Raw genomic sequence first — 21,344 nt, 5'->3', positions numbered from 1 at the left:
AGTGAAGTAGAATGAGCTTAGACACATGTATGGACGTCTGTGTGTGTATGCATCACAGGAGGTCGCTGAGGGGAGGACCGCTCATAATAATGTCCGGAATGGAGCGAACGGAATGGCATCAAACACATGCAAACCATGTGTTTGATGTATTTGATGCCATTCCACGTAATCTTCTCCAGTTATTACCACAAGCCCGTCCTCCCCAATTCAGGTGCCACCAACCTCCTGTGGTATGCATGCACGAGTGTGTGTTTGCATGTGGCTAGCTGTGTGTACGTATGCATGCTTAAGTATGTGGGTGTATTTGTGTGAATGCTTTAAGAGACTCACGGAAGAGCAGCATGCTGGCGTTGGAGGCTCCCAGCCTGTTGGAGGCAAAACAGGTGTAGTTGCCAAAGTGTTTGTCCGTCACGTTGGTGAAGAGAAGCAGTGAGCGCGTCTTCTCGTTCTTGATCCTCAGAGTATTATCGCTCTCTACCGGCCTGATACAGAGAGAGAGAGAATGGAGAGAGGGAGCGAGTTGGACGAGATAGAGAGAGAGGGCGAGACAGAGAGAGAGAGAGAGAGGGGGGAGGTAGATAGAGAAAGAGGGGTAGAGTGTGGGGGGGGGGGGGGGGTGGGATAGCGACAGACGGAGAGAGGGAGAGAGAGAAATAACTTTGTTTATATCTGAAAGGATGTACAGGAAAAAATACAGGAAAAAATCTACCTAAACTATTAAATCAAATCAAATGTTCTTTGTCACATACGCCAAATACAACAAGTGTAGACCTTACCGTGAAATGCTTACTTACAAGCCCCCTCCTCTCTGTCACTACCTCACCTGACAATTCTAATTGTCAAAATCTAACAGCTATTAAATCTACAATACTTCCGGGTGTGCCCTATTAGAGTGCGCTCTCTCTCTCTCTCTCTTTCTCTCTCTCGCTCTCTCTCTTTTTTTCTCTCTCACTCTCTTTTTTTCCCTCTCTCTCCCATGGTATTTTGTTTATATTTGAAAGGATTGGGTAAGTGTTACCAATACAGAGCTGAGTTTTTACCATATTACTTATTACAATCCAATCCTTTGCCATCGAGAGAGACAGAGAGAGAACATTAAATCTACCTCTTAGCAGGAAACTGTTACTATATTCTCCCCAGAGATCTCAGAAAAACACATTCCCCCTCCACTCTGTCACTACCTTACCTGACAATTCCAATAAAAATCTAATAGCACTTAAACCTACAATACTTCCTGGTGTGCCCCATTAGACTGTGTTCTCTCTCTCCCACCCCCCTCTCGCTCTCTTTTCTGTGTTCTCTCTCTCTCTCTTGACAGCAAAGGATTGGATTGCAATGAGTAATATGGTAAAAGCTCAGCTTTTTGGTTACCCTTACCCAATCCTTTCAAATTTAAACAAAGTGCCATGGGGGAGAGAAAAAAAAGCGAGACAGAGAAAGGGAGAGAGATAACCGTCTAATGGGGCACAACAAGTATTGTAGATTTAAGTGCTGTTAAATTTTGACAATTAAAATTGTCAGATGAGGTAGTGACAGAGAGGAGGGGGAATGTGTTATTTGAGAGAGAGAGCGAGAGAGAGAGAGAAATACCTTTGTTTATATCTGAAAGGATGTGTTAGCAATAAAGGAAAAAAATCTACCTAACCTATTAAATCAAATCAAATCAAATGTTATTTGTCACATGCGCCAAATACAATACAACCTTACCGTGAAATGCTTACTTACAAACCCTTAACCAACAATGCAGTTTTAAGAAAATAGAGTAAAGAAAATATTTACTAGGTAATTTGTACATTAGGGTAGGTGTAAAGTGACTATGCATAGATAATAAACAGCGATTCGCAGCAGTGTAGGGGGTGGGGGGTGGGGGGGGGGGGGTAAAAGCAAATAGTCCGGGTAGCTATTTGATTAGTTGCTTGGCAGTCTTATGGCTTGGGGGTAGAAGCTGTTAAGGAGCCTTTTGGACCTAGACTTGGCGCTCCGGTACCGCTTATCGTGCGGTAGCAGAGAGAAATGTCCATGACTTGGGTGACTGGAGTCTTTGTAAATTTTTTGGGCCGTCCTAGGTCCTGGATGGCAGGAAGCTTAGCCCCAGCAGTTAATATACCAGGCGGTGATGCAACCTACATGTTGACCAGTTTAAAGGTCTTGCTCACATCGGTTACGGAGAGCGTGATCACACAGTCGTCCTGAACAGCTGGTGCTCTCATGCATGCTTCACTGTTGCTTGCCTCGTTGCGAGCATAGAAGGCCCGTCTGGTAGGCTCGCGCCACATCCGACGAGCATCAGAGCCGGTGTAGTAGGATTAAATCTTTGACCTGTATTGAAGCTTTGCCTGTTTGATGGTTCTTCTGAGGGCATAGCGGGATTTCTTATAAGCGTCCGGCAGCTCTAGCCTTTAGCTCAGTGCGGATATTGCCTGTAATCTATTCATTCTGGTTGGGATATGTACGTATGGTCACTGTGGGGTCGACATCGTCGATGCACTTATTTATGAAGCCGGTGACTGAGGTGGTATACTCCTCAATGCCATTGGATGAATCCTGGAACATATTCCAGCCTGTGCTAGCAAAACCGTCCAATTAGAGAAAAAGTGAAGGAAAAGGAAGAGAAGGAGGAGGTATTTTTCTTACCTGCGGTCGTCTCTGTACCACTCAAAGGAGGCCGTGGGTACTGCCATGGCCTCACAGCGCAAAATGGCCGTTTTGCCCAGCTGGGCTGGCATGTTCTTCACGTCTGTGATCATGGGAGGGTCTGAACAAGGGAGAAGGAGGGAGAAGTGAGAGAAATCTTTAACATATGTACACAACGATAGTGATTAAAAGTTAAGCTCAGACAAATAAAGGCTCAGTTACCTTCAAGGTCGAGAAAGGTTGAGGTTGATAAATATTATTATTATTATTAAAATTATTAAGACATACACTACCGGCCAAAAGTTTTAGAACACCTACTCATTCAAGGGTTTTTCTTCATTTTTTATATTTTCTACATTGTAGAATAACAGTGAAGACATCAAAACTATGAAATAACACATATGGAATCATGTAGTAACCAAAAAAGTGTCAAAATATATTTTATATTTCAGACTCTTCAAAGTAGCCACCATTTGCCTTGATGACAGCTTTGCACACTCTTGGCATTCTCTCAACAAGCTTCATGAGGTAGTCAGGTGTGCCTTATTAAAGTTAATTTGTGGAATTTCTTTCCTTCTTAATGGGTTTAAGCCAATCAGTTGTGTTGTGACAAGGTGGGGGGGGGGGGGGGGAATACAGAAGATATCCTTATTTGGTAAAAGACCAAGTCCATATTATGGCAAGAACAGCTCAAATAAGCAAAGAGAAACGACAGTCTATCATTCATTTAAGACATGAAGATCAGACAAAACGGAACATTTCAAGAACTTTGAAAGTTTAAAATTTAGTCGCAAAAACCATCAAGCGCTATGATGAAACTGGCTCTCATGAGGACCACCACAAGAATGGAAGGCCCAGAGTTACCTTTGCTGCAGAGGATATGCTTATTAGAGTTACCAGCCTCAGAAATTGCAACCCAAATAAATGCTTCACAGAATTCAAGTAACAGACACATCTCAACATCAAATGTTTAGAGGAGACTGTGTTTTTAATTGTATTTTTATTTCACCGTTATTTAACCAGGTAGGCTAGTTGAGAACAACTTCTCATTTACAATTGCGACCTGGCCAAGATAAAGCAAAGCAGTGCGACACAAACAACAACACAGAGTTACACATGGAATAAACAAACATACAGTCAATAATACAATAGAAAAAGTCAATATACAGTGTGTGCAAATGTAGTACGATAAGGGAGGTAAGGCAATAAATAGGCCATAGTGGCGAAATAATTACAATATAGCAATTAAACACTGGATTGATAGATGTGCAGAAGGAGTGTGCAAGTAGAGCTACTGGGGTGCAAAGGAGCAAAATAAATCAAATAAATAACAGTATGGGGATGAGGTAGTTGGATGGGCTATTTACAGATGGGCTATGTACAGGTGCAGTGAACTGTGAGCTGCTCTGACAGCTGGTTCTTAAAGCTAGCGAGGGAGATATGAGTCTCCAGCTTCAGTGATTTTTGCAGTTTGTTCCAGTCATTGGCAGCAGAGAACTGGAAGGAAAGGTGGCCAAATGAGGAAATGGCTTTGGGGGTGACCAATGAAATATACCTGCTGGAGCGTGTGCTACGGGTGGGTGCAGCTATGGTGACCAGTGAGCTGAGATAAGGCAGGGCTTTACCTAGCAAAGACTTATAGATGACCTAGAGCCAGTGGGTTTGGCGACGAATATGAAGCGAGGGCCAGCCAACGAGAGCATACAGGTCGCAGTGGTGGGTAGTATATGGGGCTTTGGTGACAAAACGGATGGCACTGTGATAGACTGCATCCAATTTGCTGAGTAGAGTGTTGGAGGCTATTTTGTAAATGATATCGCCGAAGTCAAAGATTGGTAGGATAGTCAGTTTTACAAGGGTATGTTTGGCAGCATGAGTGAAGGATGCTTTGTTGTGAAATAGGAAGCCAATTCGAGATTTAATTTTGGATTGGAGATGCTTAATGTGAGTCTGGAAGGAGAGTTTACAGTCTAACCAGACACCTAGGTATTTGTAGTTGTCCACATATTATAAGTCAGAACCGTCCAGAGTAGGGATGTTGGACGGACGGGCAGGTGTGGGCAGCGATCGGTTGAAGAGCATGCATTTAGTTTTACTTGCATTTCAGAGCAGTTGGAGGCCATGGAAGGAGAGTTGTATGGCATTGAAGCTCGTCTGGAGGTTAGTTAACACAGTGTCCAAAGAAGGGCCAGAAGTATACAGAATGGTGTCGTCTGCATAGAGGTGGATCAGAGAATCACCAGCAGCAAGAGTGACATCATTGATGTATTCAGAGAAAAGAGTCGGCCTGAGGATTGAACCCTGTGGCACCCCCATAGAGACTGCCAGAGGTCCGGACAACAGGCCCTCTGATTTGACACACTGAACTCTGTCTGAGAAGTAGTTGGTGAACCAGACAAGGCAGTCATTTGAGAAACCAAGGCTGTTGAGTCTGCCGATAAGAATGTGGTGACTGACAGAGTCGAAAGCCTTGGTCAGGTCGATGAATACAGCTGCACAGTATTGTCTCTTATCAATGGCGGTTATGATATCGTTTAGGACCTTGAGCGTGGCTGAGGAGCACCCATGACCAGCTCGGAAACCAGATTGAATAGCGGGGAAGGTCCGGTGGGATTCGAAATGGTCGGTGATCTGTTTTTAACTTGGCTTTCGAAGACCTTACAAAGGCAGGGTAGGATAGATATAGGTCTGTAGCAGTTTGGGTCTAGAGTGTCTCCCCCTTTGAAGAGGGGGATGACCGCGGCAGCTTTCCAATCTTTGGGGATCTCAGACAATACGAAAGAGAGGTTGAACAGGCTAGTAATAAAGGTTGCAACAATTTCGGCGGCATTTTAGAAAGAGTGGGTCCAGATTGTCTAGCCCGGCTGATTTGTAGGGGTCCAGATTTTGCAGCTCTTTCAGAACATCAGCTATCTGGATTTGGGTGAAGGAGAAATGGGGGAGGCTTGGGCAAGTTACTGTGGGGGGTGCAGGGCTCTTGACCGGGGTAGGGGTAGCCAGGTGGAAAGCATGGCCAGCCGTAGAAAAATGCTTATTGAAATTCTCAATTTATCGGTGGTGACAGCCTCAGTGCAGTGGGCAGCTGGGAGGAGGTGCTCTTAGTCTCCATGAACTTAGGACATTAGACCGGTGGAATTTTGTCCAAATTGGCGATTTTTGGTTCCAACTGCTGTGTCTTTGTGGGGCGCAGTGTGGGTGAACGGATGATCTCCGCATGTGTATTTCCCACTGTGAAACATGGAGTAGAAGGTGTTATGGTGTGGAGGTGCTTTGCTGGTGACACTGTCTGTGATTTGTTTAGAATTCAAGGCACATTTAACCAGGATGGCTACAACAGCATTCTGCAGCGATACGCCATCCCATCTGGTTTGGGCTTAGTGGGACTATAATTTGTTTTTCAACAGGACAATGACCCAACATACCCCTAGGCTGTGTAAGGGCTATTTGACCAAGGAAGAGAGTGATGGAGTGCTGCATCAGATGACCTGGCTTCCACTATCCCCCGACCTCAACCAAATTGAGATGGTTTGGGATGAGTCGGAACACAGAGCGAAGAAAAAGTAGCCAACAAGTGCTCAGCATATGTGGGAACTCCTTCAATACTGTTGGAAAAGCATTCCAGGTGAAGCTGGTTGAGAGAATGCCAATAGTGCGCAAAGCTGTCATCAAGGCAAAGGGTGGCTATTTGAAGAATCTCAAATATAAAATATATTTTGATTTGTTTAACACTTTTTTGGTTACTACATGATTCCATGTGTGATCTTTCATAGTTTTGATGTCTTCACCATTATTCTACAATGTAAAACATAGTAAAAATAAAGAAGAAGAAAAACCCTTGAATGAGTAGGTGTTCTAAAACTTTTGAGATATTGAATTCATACATATTGATACATAACTGAATCCTACATATTCAGTCATATTTTACATACACTGAATAAAAATATAAATGCAACATATAAAGTGATGGTCCCATGTTTCTTGAGCTCAAATTAAAGATCCCAGAAATGTTCCATATGCACAAAAAGCTTATTTCTCTCAAATTTTGTGCACAAATTTGTTTACATCCCTGTTATTGAGCATATCTCCTTTGCCAAAATAATCCATCCACCTGACAGGTGTGGCATATCAAGAAGCTGATTAAACAGCACAATCACCTTGTGCTGGGGACAATAAAAGGCCACTCTAAAATGTGCAGTTTTGGCACACAACACAATGCCACAGATATCTCATGTTTTGAGCGAGCGTGCAATTGGCATGCTGATTGCAGGAATGTCCACCAGAGTTGTTGACAAATCATTGATTGTTCATTTCTCTACCATAAGTCGTTATAAAGATTTTGGTAGTATGTCCAACCGGCCTCCCAACCACAGACCATGTGTATGGCGTCGAGTAGGCGAGTGGTTTGCTGATGTCAACATTGCGAACAGAATGCCCCATGGATGCAGTGGAGTTATGGTATGGGCAGGCTTAATCTACGGACAACTATTGTCAATTTGAATGCATAAAATACCGCGACGAGATCCTGAGGCCCATTTTTTTTTAACGGTATCTGTAACCAGTCATGTGAAATCCATAGAATAGGGCAGAATGAAGTTATTTCCATTGATTGATTTCCTCATCTGAACTGTAACTCAGTAAAATACTTTAAATTGTTGCATGTTTATATTTTTGTTCAGTATAGTATTATCTTATGGGAGGTATACTATGTGTGGGGTGTCTGTGTCTGTGACTGTTTCTGTGTGTCTGTGTATGTGAGTGCATGCATGTGTTTTTGGTTTGTAGGGACACTCACAGTTGACGGTGACCTTGACTTTGCGTATGTCGGGCTGCGTCACTCCGTTGTTGGTGATGCACTCAAACTCCTCCGCCTGATGCCGCTTGATCTCTGTTATGTCCAGGAACTCCCCCTCACTCATTAGACCATCTGGTTGGACAAAGTACAGGGTCAAAGGATAGAAGCCAGAGGTTATCACAGGCTGAGATGTGCGTTTGTTCAGTGTCAATTAAATCAATTAGTGTGAAAGTACCAAGTTTTGCCCACTAGATGCCACTGTTGCTAATACTGCCACCACACCCTTTTATACATTTTTCTGGTCTCGTGTGTTTATTAAATGTGACTCGTTTCAGCAAACTAGGCATATGTCGCACGTCACTACTTCACAGGAGAGTTATTTGAATATAAACATAAAAAAATGTTTGGTCAGAGGTGCATTCTGAAACATCTGAACTTTCATAAGCATTAATAACAAACTTGTATGCCATCTGTAAATACGAATAAAATTGTTAAATTACGAGCCTAGTTGGTTTAGCCATGGAAAAAGTCAGGAACCTTCCCGCTACCCATGATTGGCTGAGATAATGGATGGGCTGGACATGCCAAGAGATAAGTTCAGATTGGTCTGCCATGTAGCGCGCTTCTGTCTATCTGTCTACGGCTGCTCAGTATGTGTAGGTCATACTTTCTAACGCAGCTTTTTAAAAATATATCACAAATAACTGCAATAGTGTTGCGCTCCACGTTCTGCAGGACAGAGTTTTGAAATCAGTGGAATGCCCAGTGGAAGCAGAGTATGATAGCTAAGGAGATGTAGAAAATTCTAGAGTTTGATTGCAAATATGCGAAGGAAGTCGAAAAGAGAACACACAGAATGAAGCCTGTTGTATGAAACCCCTGTCTACAGTCTACAGAAAAAAGGCAAACTCGGCTCCATCGTTGATTGAATCAGATGGCTCATTCATCACAAAACCCACTGATGTTGTCAAGTACTTGAAAGACTTTTCATTGGCAAGATATGCAAACTTAGGTATGACGTGCTAGCAACAAACACTGACAGTACACATACAAGCATATCTGACTAAATTATGAAAGACAAGAATTGTACTTCTGAATTACGTAGTCAGTGTGGAATTCAGAAGTACAATTCTTGTCTTTATTGTTGTCTATCAACAATGACAAGCCACCGGGGTCTGACAATCTGAACGGAAAATTACTGAGGACAAGAGCGGACGATATTGCCACTCCTATTGGCCACGTCTTCAATTTAAGCCTACTAGAAAGTGTGTGCCCTCTGGCCTGGAGGGAAGCTAAAGTCATTCCGCTACCCAAGAATAGTAAAGCCCTTCAAATAGCCGACCAATCAGCCTGTTACCAACCCTTAGTAAACTTCTGGAAAAAATTGTGTTTTACCAGATACAATGCTATTTCACAGTAAACAAATTGACATCAGACTTTCAGCACACTTATAGGGAAGGACACTCAACAAGCACAGCACTTGCACTTACTGAAAAAACGTATGTGTTATGGCTTTACACCCCCTGCTATAATGTGGATAAAGAGTTACTTGTCTAACAGAACACAGAGGGTGTTCTTTAATGGAAAACTCTCAAACATAATCCAGGTAGAATCAGGAATTCACCAGGGTAGCTGTTTAGGCCCCTTACTTTTTTCTATCTTTACTAATGACATGCCACTGGCTTTGAGTTAAGCCAGTGTGTCTATGTATGAGGATGACTCAACACTATACACGTCAGCTACTACAGCAACTGAAATGACTGAAACACTTTTTTAAATGTTTTATTTTATTTATCTGTTATTTTACCAGGTAAGTGGACTGAGAACACGTTCTCATTTACAGCAACGACCTAACAAAGAGCTGCAGTTAGTTTCAGAATGGGTAGCAAGGAAAAGGTTAGTCCTAAATATTTCCAAAACTAAAAGCATTTTTTGTTGTTGTTGGGACAAATCATTCACTAAACTCTAAACCTCAAGTACATCTCGTAATGAATAATGTGGAAATTGAGCAAGTAGAGGTGACTAAACTGCTTGGAGTAAACCTGGATTGTAAACTGTCAAAACATATTGATACAACAGTAGCTAAGGCTGCTCTGCCTTCTTAACATCACTATCAACAAGGCAGGTCCTACAGGCCCTAGTTTTGTCGCACCTGGACTACTGTTCAGTAGTGTGGTCAGGTGCCACAAAGAGGGATTTAGGAAAACTGCAGTTGGCTCAGAACAGGGCAGAACGTCTGGCCCTTAAAAGTACACGGAGAGCTAACATTAATGACATGCATATTAATATCTCATGGCTCAAAGTGGAAGAGAGATTGACTTCATCACTACTTGTTTTTGTAAGAGGCGTTGACAAGCTAAATGTACTGAGCTGATGGTTTAAATTACTTGCACAAAGCGTGGACACCCATGCATACAGTGAGGGAAAAAAGTATTTGATCCCCTGCTGATTTTGTACGTTTGCCCACTGACAAAGAAATGATCAGTCTATAATTTTAATGGTAGGTTTATTTGAACAGTGAGAGACAGAATAACAACAAAAATATCCAGAAAAACGCATGTCAAAAATGTTATAAATTGATTTGCATTTTAATGAGGGAAATAAGTATTTGACCCCCTCTCAATCAGAAAGATTTCTGGCTCCCAGGTGTCTTTCATACAGGTAACGAGCTGAGATTAGGAGCACACTCTTAAAGGGAGTGCTCCTAATCTCAGTTTCTTACCTGTATAAAAGACACCTATCCACAGAAGCAATCAATCAATCAGATTCCAAACTCTCCACCATGGCCAAGACCAAAGAGCTCTCCAAGGATGTCAGGGACAAGATTGTAGATCTACACAAGGCTGGAATGGGCTACAAGACCATTGCCAAGCAGTTTGGTGAGTAGGTGACAACAGTTGGTGCGATTATTTGCAATTGGAAGAAACACAAAAGAACTGTCAAACTCCCTTGGCCTGGGGCTCCATGTAAGATCTCACCTCGTGGAGTTGCAATGATCATGAGAATGGTGAGGAATCAGCCCAGAACTACACAGGAGGATCTTGTCAATGATCTCACGGCAGCTGGGACCATAGTCACCAAGAAAACAATTGGTAACACACTACGCCGTGAAGGACTGAAATCCTGCAGCGCCCGCAAGGTCCCCCTGCTCAAGAAAGCACATATACATGCCCGTCTGAAGTTTGCCAATGAACATCTGAATGATTCAGAGGATAACTGGGTGAACGTGTTGTGGTCAGATGAGACCAAAATGGAGTTCTTTGGCATCAAATCAACTTGCCGTGTTTGGAGGAGGAGGAATGCTGCCTATGACCCCAAGAAACCATCCCCACCGTCAAACATGGAGGTGGAAACATTATGCTTTGGGGGTGTTTTTCTGCTAAGGGGACAGGACAACTTCACAGCATCAAAGGGACGATGGACGGGGCCATGTACCGTCAAATCTTGGGTGAAAACCTCCTTCCCTCAGCCAGGGTATTGAAAATGGGTCGTGGATGGGTATTCCAGCATGACAATGACCCAAAACACACGGCCAAGGCAACAAAGGAGTGGCTCAAGAAAAAGCACATTAAGGTCCTGGAGTGGCCTAGCCAGTCTCCAGACCTTAATCCCATAGAAAATCTGTGGAGGGAGCTGAAGGTTCGAGTTGCCAAACGTCAGCCTCGAAACCTTAATGACTTGAAGAAGATCTGCAAAGAGGAGTGGGACAAAATCCCTCCTGAGATGTGTGCAAACCTGGTGGCCAACTACAAGAAACATCTGACCTCTGTGATTGCCAACAAGGGTTTTGCCACCAAGTACTAAGTCATGTTTTGCAGAGGGGTCAAATACTTATTTCCCTCATTAAAATGCAAATCAATTTATAACATTTTTGACATGCGTTTTTCTGGATTTTTTTGTTGATATTCTGTCTCTCACTGTTCAAATAAACCTACCATTAAAATTACAGACTGATCATTTCATTGTCAGTGGGCAAACGAACAAAATCAGCAGGGGATCAAATACTTTTTTCCCTCACTGTACCCCACAAGACATGCCACCAGAGGTCTCTTCACAGTATCCAAGTCTAGAACAGACTATGGGAGGCGCACAGTACAACATAGAGCCATGACTACATGGAACTCTATTCCAAATCAGGTAACTAATGCACGCAGTAGAATCAGATTTAAAAAACAGGTAAAAATACACCTTATGGAACAACGGGGACTGTGAAGAGACACACACAAAGGTACAAACACATGCATAAGCATACATTGTGATATTGTTGTATGGTGGTATTAAACATTTTGTATTGTAGATATGTAGTGGTGTAATAATGTTATATGATATACTGTTTATCTTTTGTTGTATATGTAATGTAAGTACTTTAATATGTTTGGACCCCAGGAAGTGTAAGTAATGGGGATCCCTAATACAAATACCTCTTCAAACTAAGGGCAACCATGGCATCCGTGACAGAGAGGGAGAAGCGTTCATCCATGTACATGGGTAAGAGAGTCTAGCTAGCTACATTTTCAGATATATACAGTACCAGTCAAAAGTTTGGACACACCTACTCATTCAAGGGTTTTTCTTTATTTTTACTATTTTCTACATTGTAAAATAATAATGAATACATCAAAACTATGAAATAACACATATGGAATCATGTAGTAACCAACAAAGTGTTAAACAAATTCTTCAAAGTTGCCACCCTTTGCCTTGATGACAGCTTTGCAAACTCTTGGCATTCTCTCAACCAGCTTCACCTGGAATGCTTTTCCAACAGTCTTGAAGGAGTTTCCATATATGCTGAGCACTTGTTGGCTGCTTTTCCTTCACTCTGCGGTCCAACTCATCCCAAACTATCTCAATTGGGTTGAGGTTGGGTGATTGTGGAGGCCAGGTCATCTGATGCAGCACTCTATCACTCTCCTTATTGGTCAAATAGCCCTTACACAGCCTGGAGGTGTGTTGGGTCATTGTCCTGTTGAAAAATAAATGGTAGTCCCACTAAGCGCAAAAGAGATGGGATGGCGTATCGCTGCCGAATGCTGTGGTAGCCATGCTTGTTAAGTGTGCCTTGAATTCTAAATAAATCCCTGACAGTGTCACCAGCAAAGCAACCCCACACCTCCTCCTCCATGCTTCACCACACATGCAGAGATCATCCGTTCACCTACTCTGCGTCTCACAAAGACATGGCGGTTGGAACCAAAAATCTCAAATTTGGACTCATCAGACCAAAGACATTTTCCGGATTGACTGACCTTCATGTCTTAAAGTAATGACGGACTGTCATTTCCCTTTGCTTATTTGAGCTGTTCTTGACATAATATGGAGTTAGTCTTTTACCAAATATGGCTATCTTCTGTGTACCACCACTACCTTGTCACAACACAACTGGCTCAAACGCATTAAGAAGGAAAGAAATTCCACAAATTAACTTTTAACAAGGCACACCTGTTAATTGAAATGCATTCGAGGTGACTACCTCATGAAGCTGGTTGAGAGAATGTGCAAAGCTGTCATCAAGGCAGATTGTGGTTACTTTGAAGAATCTCAAATATAAAATATACAAATATTTGCTTACTACATGATTCCATATGTGTTATTTCACATTTTTGCTTACTACATGATTCCATATGTGTTATTTCATAGTTTTGATGTCTTCAGTATTATTCTACAATGTAGAAAATAGTAAAAAATTAAGAAAAACCCTGGAATGAGTAGGTGTGTCCACGCACTAGCTAACATTACGTGTATGATCTGTGTAGTAATATTATTTGTATCTCAGAGCCATTTGCATTGCTAGTTATAGCCTAATGTTAGCTAGCTAGCTAACTTGTAAATAATGATTGTGTTGTGAGTTTATTTTCCTGCAACTTAACGTTAGCTCGCTAGCTAACAAGCTAGAAATAAACCAAAATATTGTTAAGAAAGTTGTTTTAAGTTGCCTGGTTAGTAAATTCATTTTTAAACTGATGGGTTTATTGGTGTTAATATACACCAGTCATGCTGTTTTGGGCCACCAGGCTGCTGTCATGTATGTGAATCCTTAAAGAGATGGGCGGGGCTAAGGCTTAAGAGGGTGTGAATGATGCTGAATGGGTGTAGACAAAGAAGAACTCTCCAGTACGTGTACAAAAACATTCAAGGGCTATTTTCTCAGAAGTGGGGTTACAAGTTTATCAACTTTCAAAGCAGCATTACTTTCCCATTGTTCCTAAACTGTAGTGTATGATATACCATTTGCTTGCTCTGAGTTTCTACAGAATTTCAAATGTTGCTACTTAAGACCGAATCGAGCCGGTTGGTCACAAATGGATCACAATATTTAATTTTCAACTTTGGGTAGAAAACCAATAGCTTTTGCTCATGATGAGATGAAAAGGGTGTGGTGGCAGCAGCAGGAACAGTGGGAAAAACTTGGTACCTTCACAATCATTTATGGTAAAGAATACAAGCGACTTCATTGGGAAATAAAACCATCAACAGATTCACAAAGGTTGAAGAAGCAATACCACAAGCAGCAGTTCCATACTACTTGTCAGACAGAGAGCTGATACTGTATACTGTTTGTTGGGGTGGGATTGGTGTCTGTGGTCTGTGAGTGACTGTTGATAATTTTATTGGATTCCTCATGTCTTACTCATTGTCAGAAATAATTATGGTCCAAATTGAATGTTAGGTACTATATTTATTGGAAATTACATGAATACTATAAATTTAAATGGCCAATTTGGGTGTAATCAATTAGCTTAATTCCTCAGAGATCAAATTATATTCCTTCCATTTGGTGCCTAATGAACACGACCCAGGTGTAGAATAAAGTTGCCCTAGATGCTGATTTATGGTCAGTTTGGGTTTTTTGCCGGGTGTGGATTGGAGGAGGTGGAAGCTGATCCTAGATCTGTGTTGGAGTACCTGTATGTCCGTGAGCAGCAAATACTGAAGCTAGGGACCGAGGCTTGACAATAATGTTACATCACTACTTCACAAAGCCTCGACAGAAATAAATAGGTATTTATTTTTAAACGTTGGCCACACCAAACTCGACAGGGGTAACAGTGTGTGCGTCACTATGCAGTAAGAACAATATGGAGCTGTTATGTGGTGTTTGACAAAACTCCCTAGTACACTGACAAGCGAATTAGTCTGTCGCTCACTTTGGCACCCCTCGTTTTCCTATGGCAACGTGACGGCAAAAGTCTTTACTGAGTCAAAGAGACCGGCAGGCTAGAATAGATTGGCTTTATCCATGTAAGGGAATGGATGCTCCACACAGCTAGATGTCTCTGGCAGCCTCCAAGCTCCAACACCATTAAGCTTTTCTCTAATTTTGCCCATTAAAGAAGTCAGTCTGTGGAACACGACATAATACATCATCTGTCTGCTAACAAGGAAATCCACAGCTTAAATTGCTGCTCAGTTATCAGAACAACACATTTTAAAAAGCCAGCCAGTCAGTGGACCACTGGCCTCCACACACACACACACACACACACACACACACACACACACACACACACACACACACACACACACACACACACACACACACACACACACACACACACACACACACACACACACACACACACACACACACAGTGTTGTCGAGTAAACCCCCCCCCCCCAGCCCCCCCACAAACACACATGTGCCTAAACCCGCGTAACAATTGACGCAAGACACACTAAACGGTAGCAATAATTCCTGTAAGAGATTAGCGCGGAGGTTCCAATTGAAGATTATACTGGGGGATTATTAGCTGCTGCTACTGAGCTGGAGATGATTATCTGCAGCTGCTGCAGTGGCGGTACAGCCTGCCGCCCGCCACCCTGTAGCGAGTAGTGGCAGCGGTGGCAAGACGCGTTGGGAGTTTACAGCAATGTTATTCACTCATAACATTAGCCTAATACATTTGGCTCCCCTGTGACATCCCCGCCGACGCTGGCTGAGCACCCAACTCTGCCCCCGGGGAAGAAGGGAAGGCAAGGGAAGGGAAAGAAGCCAGAGATCCAAATCGCTGAGACACAACCAGGGCTGCAGAAGACATGTTTAAAGAGACTGGCCTAATATCTTATAGACGGCTTCTAGAAAGGAGAGAGAGAGAGAGAGAGAGAGAGAGAGAGAGAGAGAGAGAGAGAGAGAAAGAGAGACGGAAATACAAAAAGATACAGAAAGTGAACGAGTGGTCGAAATCAAAATAAAGAGAAAGGGAAGTCCGGTCGGGGTATTTCATGTTCACTTTTGTGGCTATTCCATTCTCAGCAGCTGTGTGATGTAATGTGTCAGTACACAGCATCCTCCCTACCCCTCCCTTCATTCCCTGCCTCCCTCTGACTTATCTCTGAACGTTCCTCCACAGGGAGGTCATATCAGGGAATCAGTCCTCCAGTGAATTCTCATTGCACTGCAGCTCCATCAGACGCTTACACAGACACTACTGGAAGAAGACCTAGGGCTGCGTCAGAATTTGTGATCCTTTTTTAAATTTGATCTTTATTTCACTAGGCAAGTCAGTTAAGAACAAATTCTTCTTTACAATGACGGCCTACCAAAAGGCGAAAGGTCTCCTAAACAGTTCCCTTTTCCCTCTTTAATGCATTAATTTGACCAGGACCCAAGAGGACTCCCCTAGGGCTCTGATTAAAAGTAGTGCACTATATAAAATAGGGGGTGCTTATATTTGTCCTGTTTCACACATGTACAAGTTTGTAACCTGTACAAGTATGAAATGGAAATGTGTTTTCTGCTTATCCCACTCCCCCTGAGAGTGGGGTCATGGATCAGCCATTATTGACAGCGACCCTGGAGCAATTAGGGTTAAGTGCCTTGCTCAAGGGCAGATTGACAATTTTTTTCACCTAGTCGGCTTGGGGATTCGAACCAGCACTCTTTTAGTTACTGGACCAATGATCTAACCGCTAGGCTACCTGCCGACATACAGTAACTGAAAGGTTGCGTGTTTGAATCACGAGCCGACTAAGTGAAACAAATCTGCCCATCTGCTCTTGAGCAAGGCATTGCTCAAGGGTTGCTGTCAATAATGGACGTGCCTTTCTCTTTATTTTGATTTTGACCACTCGTTCTCTTTGTCTTTTTTTGCCTCTCCATTTCTCTGTTTATTTTTGTCTTCCTGTTTCTGTCTCTCTCTCTCTCTCTCTCTCTCTCTCTCTCTCTCTCTCTCTCTCTCTCTCTCTCTCTCTCTCTCTCTCTCTCTCTCTCTCTCTCTCTCTCTCTCTCTCTCTCTCTCTCTCTCTCTCTCTCTCTCTCTCTCTCTCTCTCTCTCTCTCTCTCTCTCTCTCTCTCTCTCTCTCTCTCTCTCTCTCTCTCTCTGTCTCTCTCTCTGTCTCTTCCTCCTTTCTAGAAGACGTCTATAATATATTAGGCCAGTCTCTGGCCTAACAGCCCCCCTTCCCCGGGGGCGGAGTTGGGTGCTCAGCCAGCGTCGACGGAGATGTGTGGGGGTGCCATTTCAGACACAGCCCTGGACTCCCACCACCAACCAAACACTTAGATTAGACCTGAGGGGAAAAGAGGAAGCCAGATGGATGGTTGAAAGGAAAGAGGTCAAAGTTTAGATCTGCCCTGCAGTGAAACTGTAGTCCATTTCCCTATAGCACGTTTACACTTTATGAGCACTGAGCAGTCAGACTCAGCAAGAGCCTTTGAGTTCTATTGCAGTGGAGTGTATCTGTAGCAGAGGTGGTCTGGTTCTTTCTAGCTCTATCAGCGGTAGTCGAGCATCTGTCAGACATTGTTTGTTTGACTGAGACCATAGTGAATGGAGTCTGATGCGATGGAGTGGGTGGGCCATAGAGCATCGATGTGGCGTGCTGTTTGGCAAGTGAGGAGTGTGTGAGTGAGGGCATTTGTCTGTGTTAATATATGTGTGTGTGTATGTGTGTGTGTGTGCGCGTCTTGTCTAATGGATGGGATGTCCAATGATAAGAGCTTGATGTCTCAGATTTAATGGGGGTTCAGGTGATGTCTGTGAAAGAGTGTGAATGGGAGATGGAGATGGTATCAGTGAGATACAAAGTGGGCAGGAGCAGTACTAGGAGCAGTGTGTGCATGTCACAGACTCACTGTGGTACACATCTGGGATGTATTCATTAGGCATCCATTGGAAGAAAATAGACTGTCACAGGAAGGGGACTACCTGTTGTTTTCTGTTGCAAAACGTTTTCAAACTATTTCTGTTGCCAGCACTAATGAATAAGGGCCCTGGTGACCATGGGAATGATGGCACCACGGTCCCAATGTACCAGGTGCAGAGGATTGTCTTCAAGTTGTGTGTCTCTACATCTACGTAGGGGTCCCGCTGTGTTCTATCCCCCAATGCAGTGTCTGAATAGAGTGACAGGTGCATGGTGGATTGTCTTGAAAGTGTGTGTCCCGACTCCCTACTCCCAGGCGGGATACCCCGCTACCACTTTGTCTCCCACCCACTGCAGTGTCTGAATAGAGGGACAGATATCTCGCAGCTTCTCACTGTTTCTCTAGGCTTCTCTTTCCCCTCCCTCTCTCCTCCCCACCACCACTCCCCCAGCAGCCCATGGCTTCGCTGCAGTGACTCCCACAGAATAACAATGCTGCCCTATCTCACAATCCACACTGAAGGGGTGTGTGTGAGGGAACGAGGGTGGGGGAGTATACTGCTGACAAGGAAGAAATGCTGTAGGTCTGCAGACAAGCACAGCAAGTGGCTGTAATGTACTTTAAGGGGGTGTGTGTGTCATCAGGCCATAGAGAGGAGATGGAGCAGGACTCAGCTACTTCCAAGCTGTTGCACCCCCAGTAGGTCACTATAACACAGTGTAACACCGTGCTAAACCTATCTAACGCCTAGCAGGGTAACTTCAACATGCTCAACACATTCTATGAGATGCATCAACATGAAATAAATCATTTAAAATCGTACCATCGATGGTGGCAGACATGGTAATAGGATAGGAATCATTTCACAAACAAATCTAAATGGATATGAATTAGCTTGTTAGACGTTTTATCACGACCACCCTCAAAACCAATGTGATTTATTTGGATGATGATGGAAGACATAAATAGTGTTCTAATGACAAACATCATTATTAGCATTGTTGCCATGGTAAAGGCAGCGACAGTGAGGATGGTGACAGATGCTGATGATTGTGGCTGGCACGCGTTATTTGTGGATAATTATGTGTGATGTGTGTGAGTGTGTGATGTGTATGAGAGGGAACTAGCAGCCACAGCCTGGGTGTGATGGAAATGGCAACAAGGGCAGATGACAGAGACAGGAGACAGTGGACATGGGACAAATAAAGGGACTGGGACAGAAGGTTGGGGACTATGACAGGAAACAAGGACAGAAACAAGGGACTGGGAACAGGGACTAGTTAGTATAGACTACGACAGCGGACAGAGGACAGGAGACAGAGACTGGGAAAGGGACGGGCAACTGGGAGAGGAGACATGAGGACTAGGTACTACGACAGGAGACAGGGACGGGCGTCTTACATTTGTTCTCCTTCCAGGTGACAGTGGGTTCAGGTCGTCCCACCGCCAGACAGAAGAGGTATACGTTGCCCCCCTCGTTCACTGACACATCTTGGGAGATGTTGACGATTCTGGCTGGCACTGCAAGACGAAAGAGTTGGGTTTTATTGACAGTCATGACTTGACAAAAAATAGAAACTAGTCCTAAGCTGCCCTCCCCACACTGTTTGCACTACCAAAAACAAGATATAAAACTCAAGTGTCAAGAATAAAAGTAAGGGGTTACCAAAATAACAATACTACCAATGACAAACACGGATTCTCTGACTACTATTATAACAAGACAAAGCTATAGAATGTTCTTCACTTTGGTGTTGAATGTAGGGATGGAAAACATCACTCAAGGTCTAGAAGTTTCTGTCTTTGGCAGTTGCCTTGTTTTTTTCTTTTCACAGCATGGCCACCGTCAAATGCTGTTTTGTTCTAAATTGCCATTCCAGTGCAGGCACTATGCATATAGTTAGAAAGATAACTAGATGGCCCTTGAATTTAAATGGCCCATTATCGTTGCTTTTAATGAGCTTGGCCATGAGGCTGTTTTTCTGCGAAGCATCTAACTACAGGATCCCATTTTTAACTCTCTGGCCAGGCGAAAATACTCTCGTGATAAAGCAAAGATTGGAGCCATCGCTAACCCACCATGGCCATCACTTTTTGATGCACTGACTCTGGGGTGTAATTATTTTGTGTGATATCGCGGCTTAGACTGAAATGTGAGGCGACTTGGAAACTAGGGAAACATGGTCATCTGTGTGCCCGTTTGCCCTGCGGATAAATGCCTCTCCTTGGCGCCTGCACTATGTGAACAGTCTGTTGGAGAGCGGCTGGCTTAGCCTTCACACACACACACACACACACACACACACACACACACACACACACACACACACACACACACACACACACACACACACACACACACACACACACACACACACACACACACACACACACACACACACACACACACACACACACTAGACTGCTGAAACTTTCCCAGCTTGCTCTCTCTCTCTCCATCCCCGCAGCAGCATGGTATGTGTATGTATGTGTGTGTGTGTGTGTGTGTGTGTGTGTGTGTGTGTGTGTGTGTGTGTGTGTGTGTGTGTGTGTGTGTGTGTGTGTGTGTGTGTGTGTGTGTGTGTGTGTGTGTGTGTGTGTGTGTGTGTTGGCCAGTTGATATATACCCTAATATTTTTTATTCCACCAGTCTTGTATTATTGCGATATGCTAGTACACAAGGTACAATATACATAACAATTGACACATGCAGGGAGAAAAGGTCTGCAATCCATCAGCCGAGCAGCCGGGCGCCAATAAATCACGTCACTCAGGATCAGTCAAACTCTCACTCACTCCACCGTTGCCTTGACGATAGGCCCAGATCTGGTCCCGCATTGTCAATTATTCAGTCAGGCACTTGGACAGCCCCCTGTATAACCGCCCATATGGTCTTACCAACTTACCCCAGGATCTACCCACCCCTCAGTTCTACCCACCCCTCTCAAGAGGTAAACTTGTATCAGTTGCTAAGGACTCAGTTGGCTGCTTTCTTTGCTCAGTCCAAGGCTCCATCCACTGCACAACACTAACTTTTTTGTAAAGTAAAAGTAAAGTTGTGTTTACAATTGCTGGACTAAAACCTGGAGGTGAATAAATAACCCCGTAAATAAAGTGGTACATGCCCATTACAGAACCAAGTACAATATGTGCTGTAAACACATTAAAATATAGCAATTAAAGGGCTAATACACCTAAATATGTGTTTACTTACCCTGTAAACAGCCTTTGGACAAAGAGATAGATACATTTTTTGTTTTTCCCTGGCTGCTGTCACCAAATCATAACTCACTAGCTTTTCTTGTCCAAAACAAATTATCCATATCCCCCAAATTAGCATGATTTAAATATCCTTTGACGAATTCACTGATATACGCAACCAATGTCAGACACTGTGGGATGATTTGGGCTTGAGATTTAAAACACTGTTTTATTCTACCCCATCTTTCCCCCCACCTAGATGTCCCCAGGGACTCACCTTGGACGATGAGGAAGACGTGGGCTATGCGGGGCTTGTTGCTGGCCTGGAAGCTGCAGGTGTACAGCCCCTCGTCAGCCACCTCCACTCTCTCTATCTGGATGGAGAAGTCACTAGTGTTACTGTTGACCAGCGACACCCGTCTGTCCAGTGACCACTTGTCTGTCCCTGCAAACAGGATGTTTGAGCGGTTCAACCACGCCTTGTGGGTCACCTCCTCGTCGATTTTACACCTTCGAGATAGAGGGGGAGAAAACAGAGGATAAGACAAGACCCAGATAATTTAGTAATAATAATTTATTTAACTTGAATAGTGCTTTTCATTACAGAAAATAATCTGAAAGCAAAACAAA

The 21,344-nt window shown here is 43.5% G+C and overlaps 1 protein-coding gene and 1 long non-coding RNA gene across 2 annotated transcripts in view; one reads left to right on the top strand and one right to left on the bottom strand.

The window, feature by feature from the left end:
* LOC139573845 (igLON family member 5-like) overlaps nucleotides 1-21,344 on the bottom strand; it is a 141,686-nt gene that overhangs the window by 7,619 nt on the left and 112,723 nt on the right. The window contains exons 3-7 of the mRNA XM_071397768.1: nucleotides 20,992-21,224; nucleotides 18,915-19,034; nucleotides 7,427-7,558; nucleotides 2,635-2,755; nucleotides 331-482 (exon numbers count right to left, since the gene is read on the bottom strand). Coding sequence (XP_071253869.1) covers nucleotides 331-482; nucleotides 2,635-2,755; nucleotides 7,427-7,558; nucleotides 18,915-19,034; nucleotides 20,992-21,224 — 758 coding nt within the window. The remainder of the gene's footprint in view (nucleotides 1-330; nucleotides 483-2,634; nucleotides 2,756-7,426; nucleotides 7,559-18,914; nucleotides 19,035-20,991; nucleotides 21,225-21,344) is intronic.
* LOC139573846 (uncharacterized) overlaps nucleotides 1-21,344 on the top strand; it is a 22,389-nt gene extending 1,045 nt beyond the window's left edge. Inside the window, exon 2 of the long non-coding RNA XR_011674659.1 lies at nucleotides 20,974-21,344. This is a non-coding gene — a long non-coding RNA (uncharacterized lncRNA). The remainder of the gene's footprint in view (nucleotides 1-20,973) is intronic.

This window comes from Salvelinus alpinus, chromosome 4 (genome assembly GCF_045679555.1).
Source record: "Salvelinus alpinus chromosome 4, SLU_Salpinus.1, whole genome shotgun sequence".
Taxonomy (NCBI): domain Eukaryota; kingdom Metazoa; phylum Chordata; class Actinopteri; order Salmoniformes; family Salmonidae; genus Salvelinus; species Salvelinus alpinus.
Note: the sequence above shows the minus strand (reverse complement) of the source record. Positions and strands in the feature narration are given on the sequence as shown.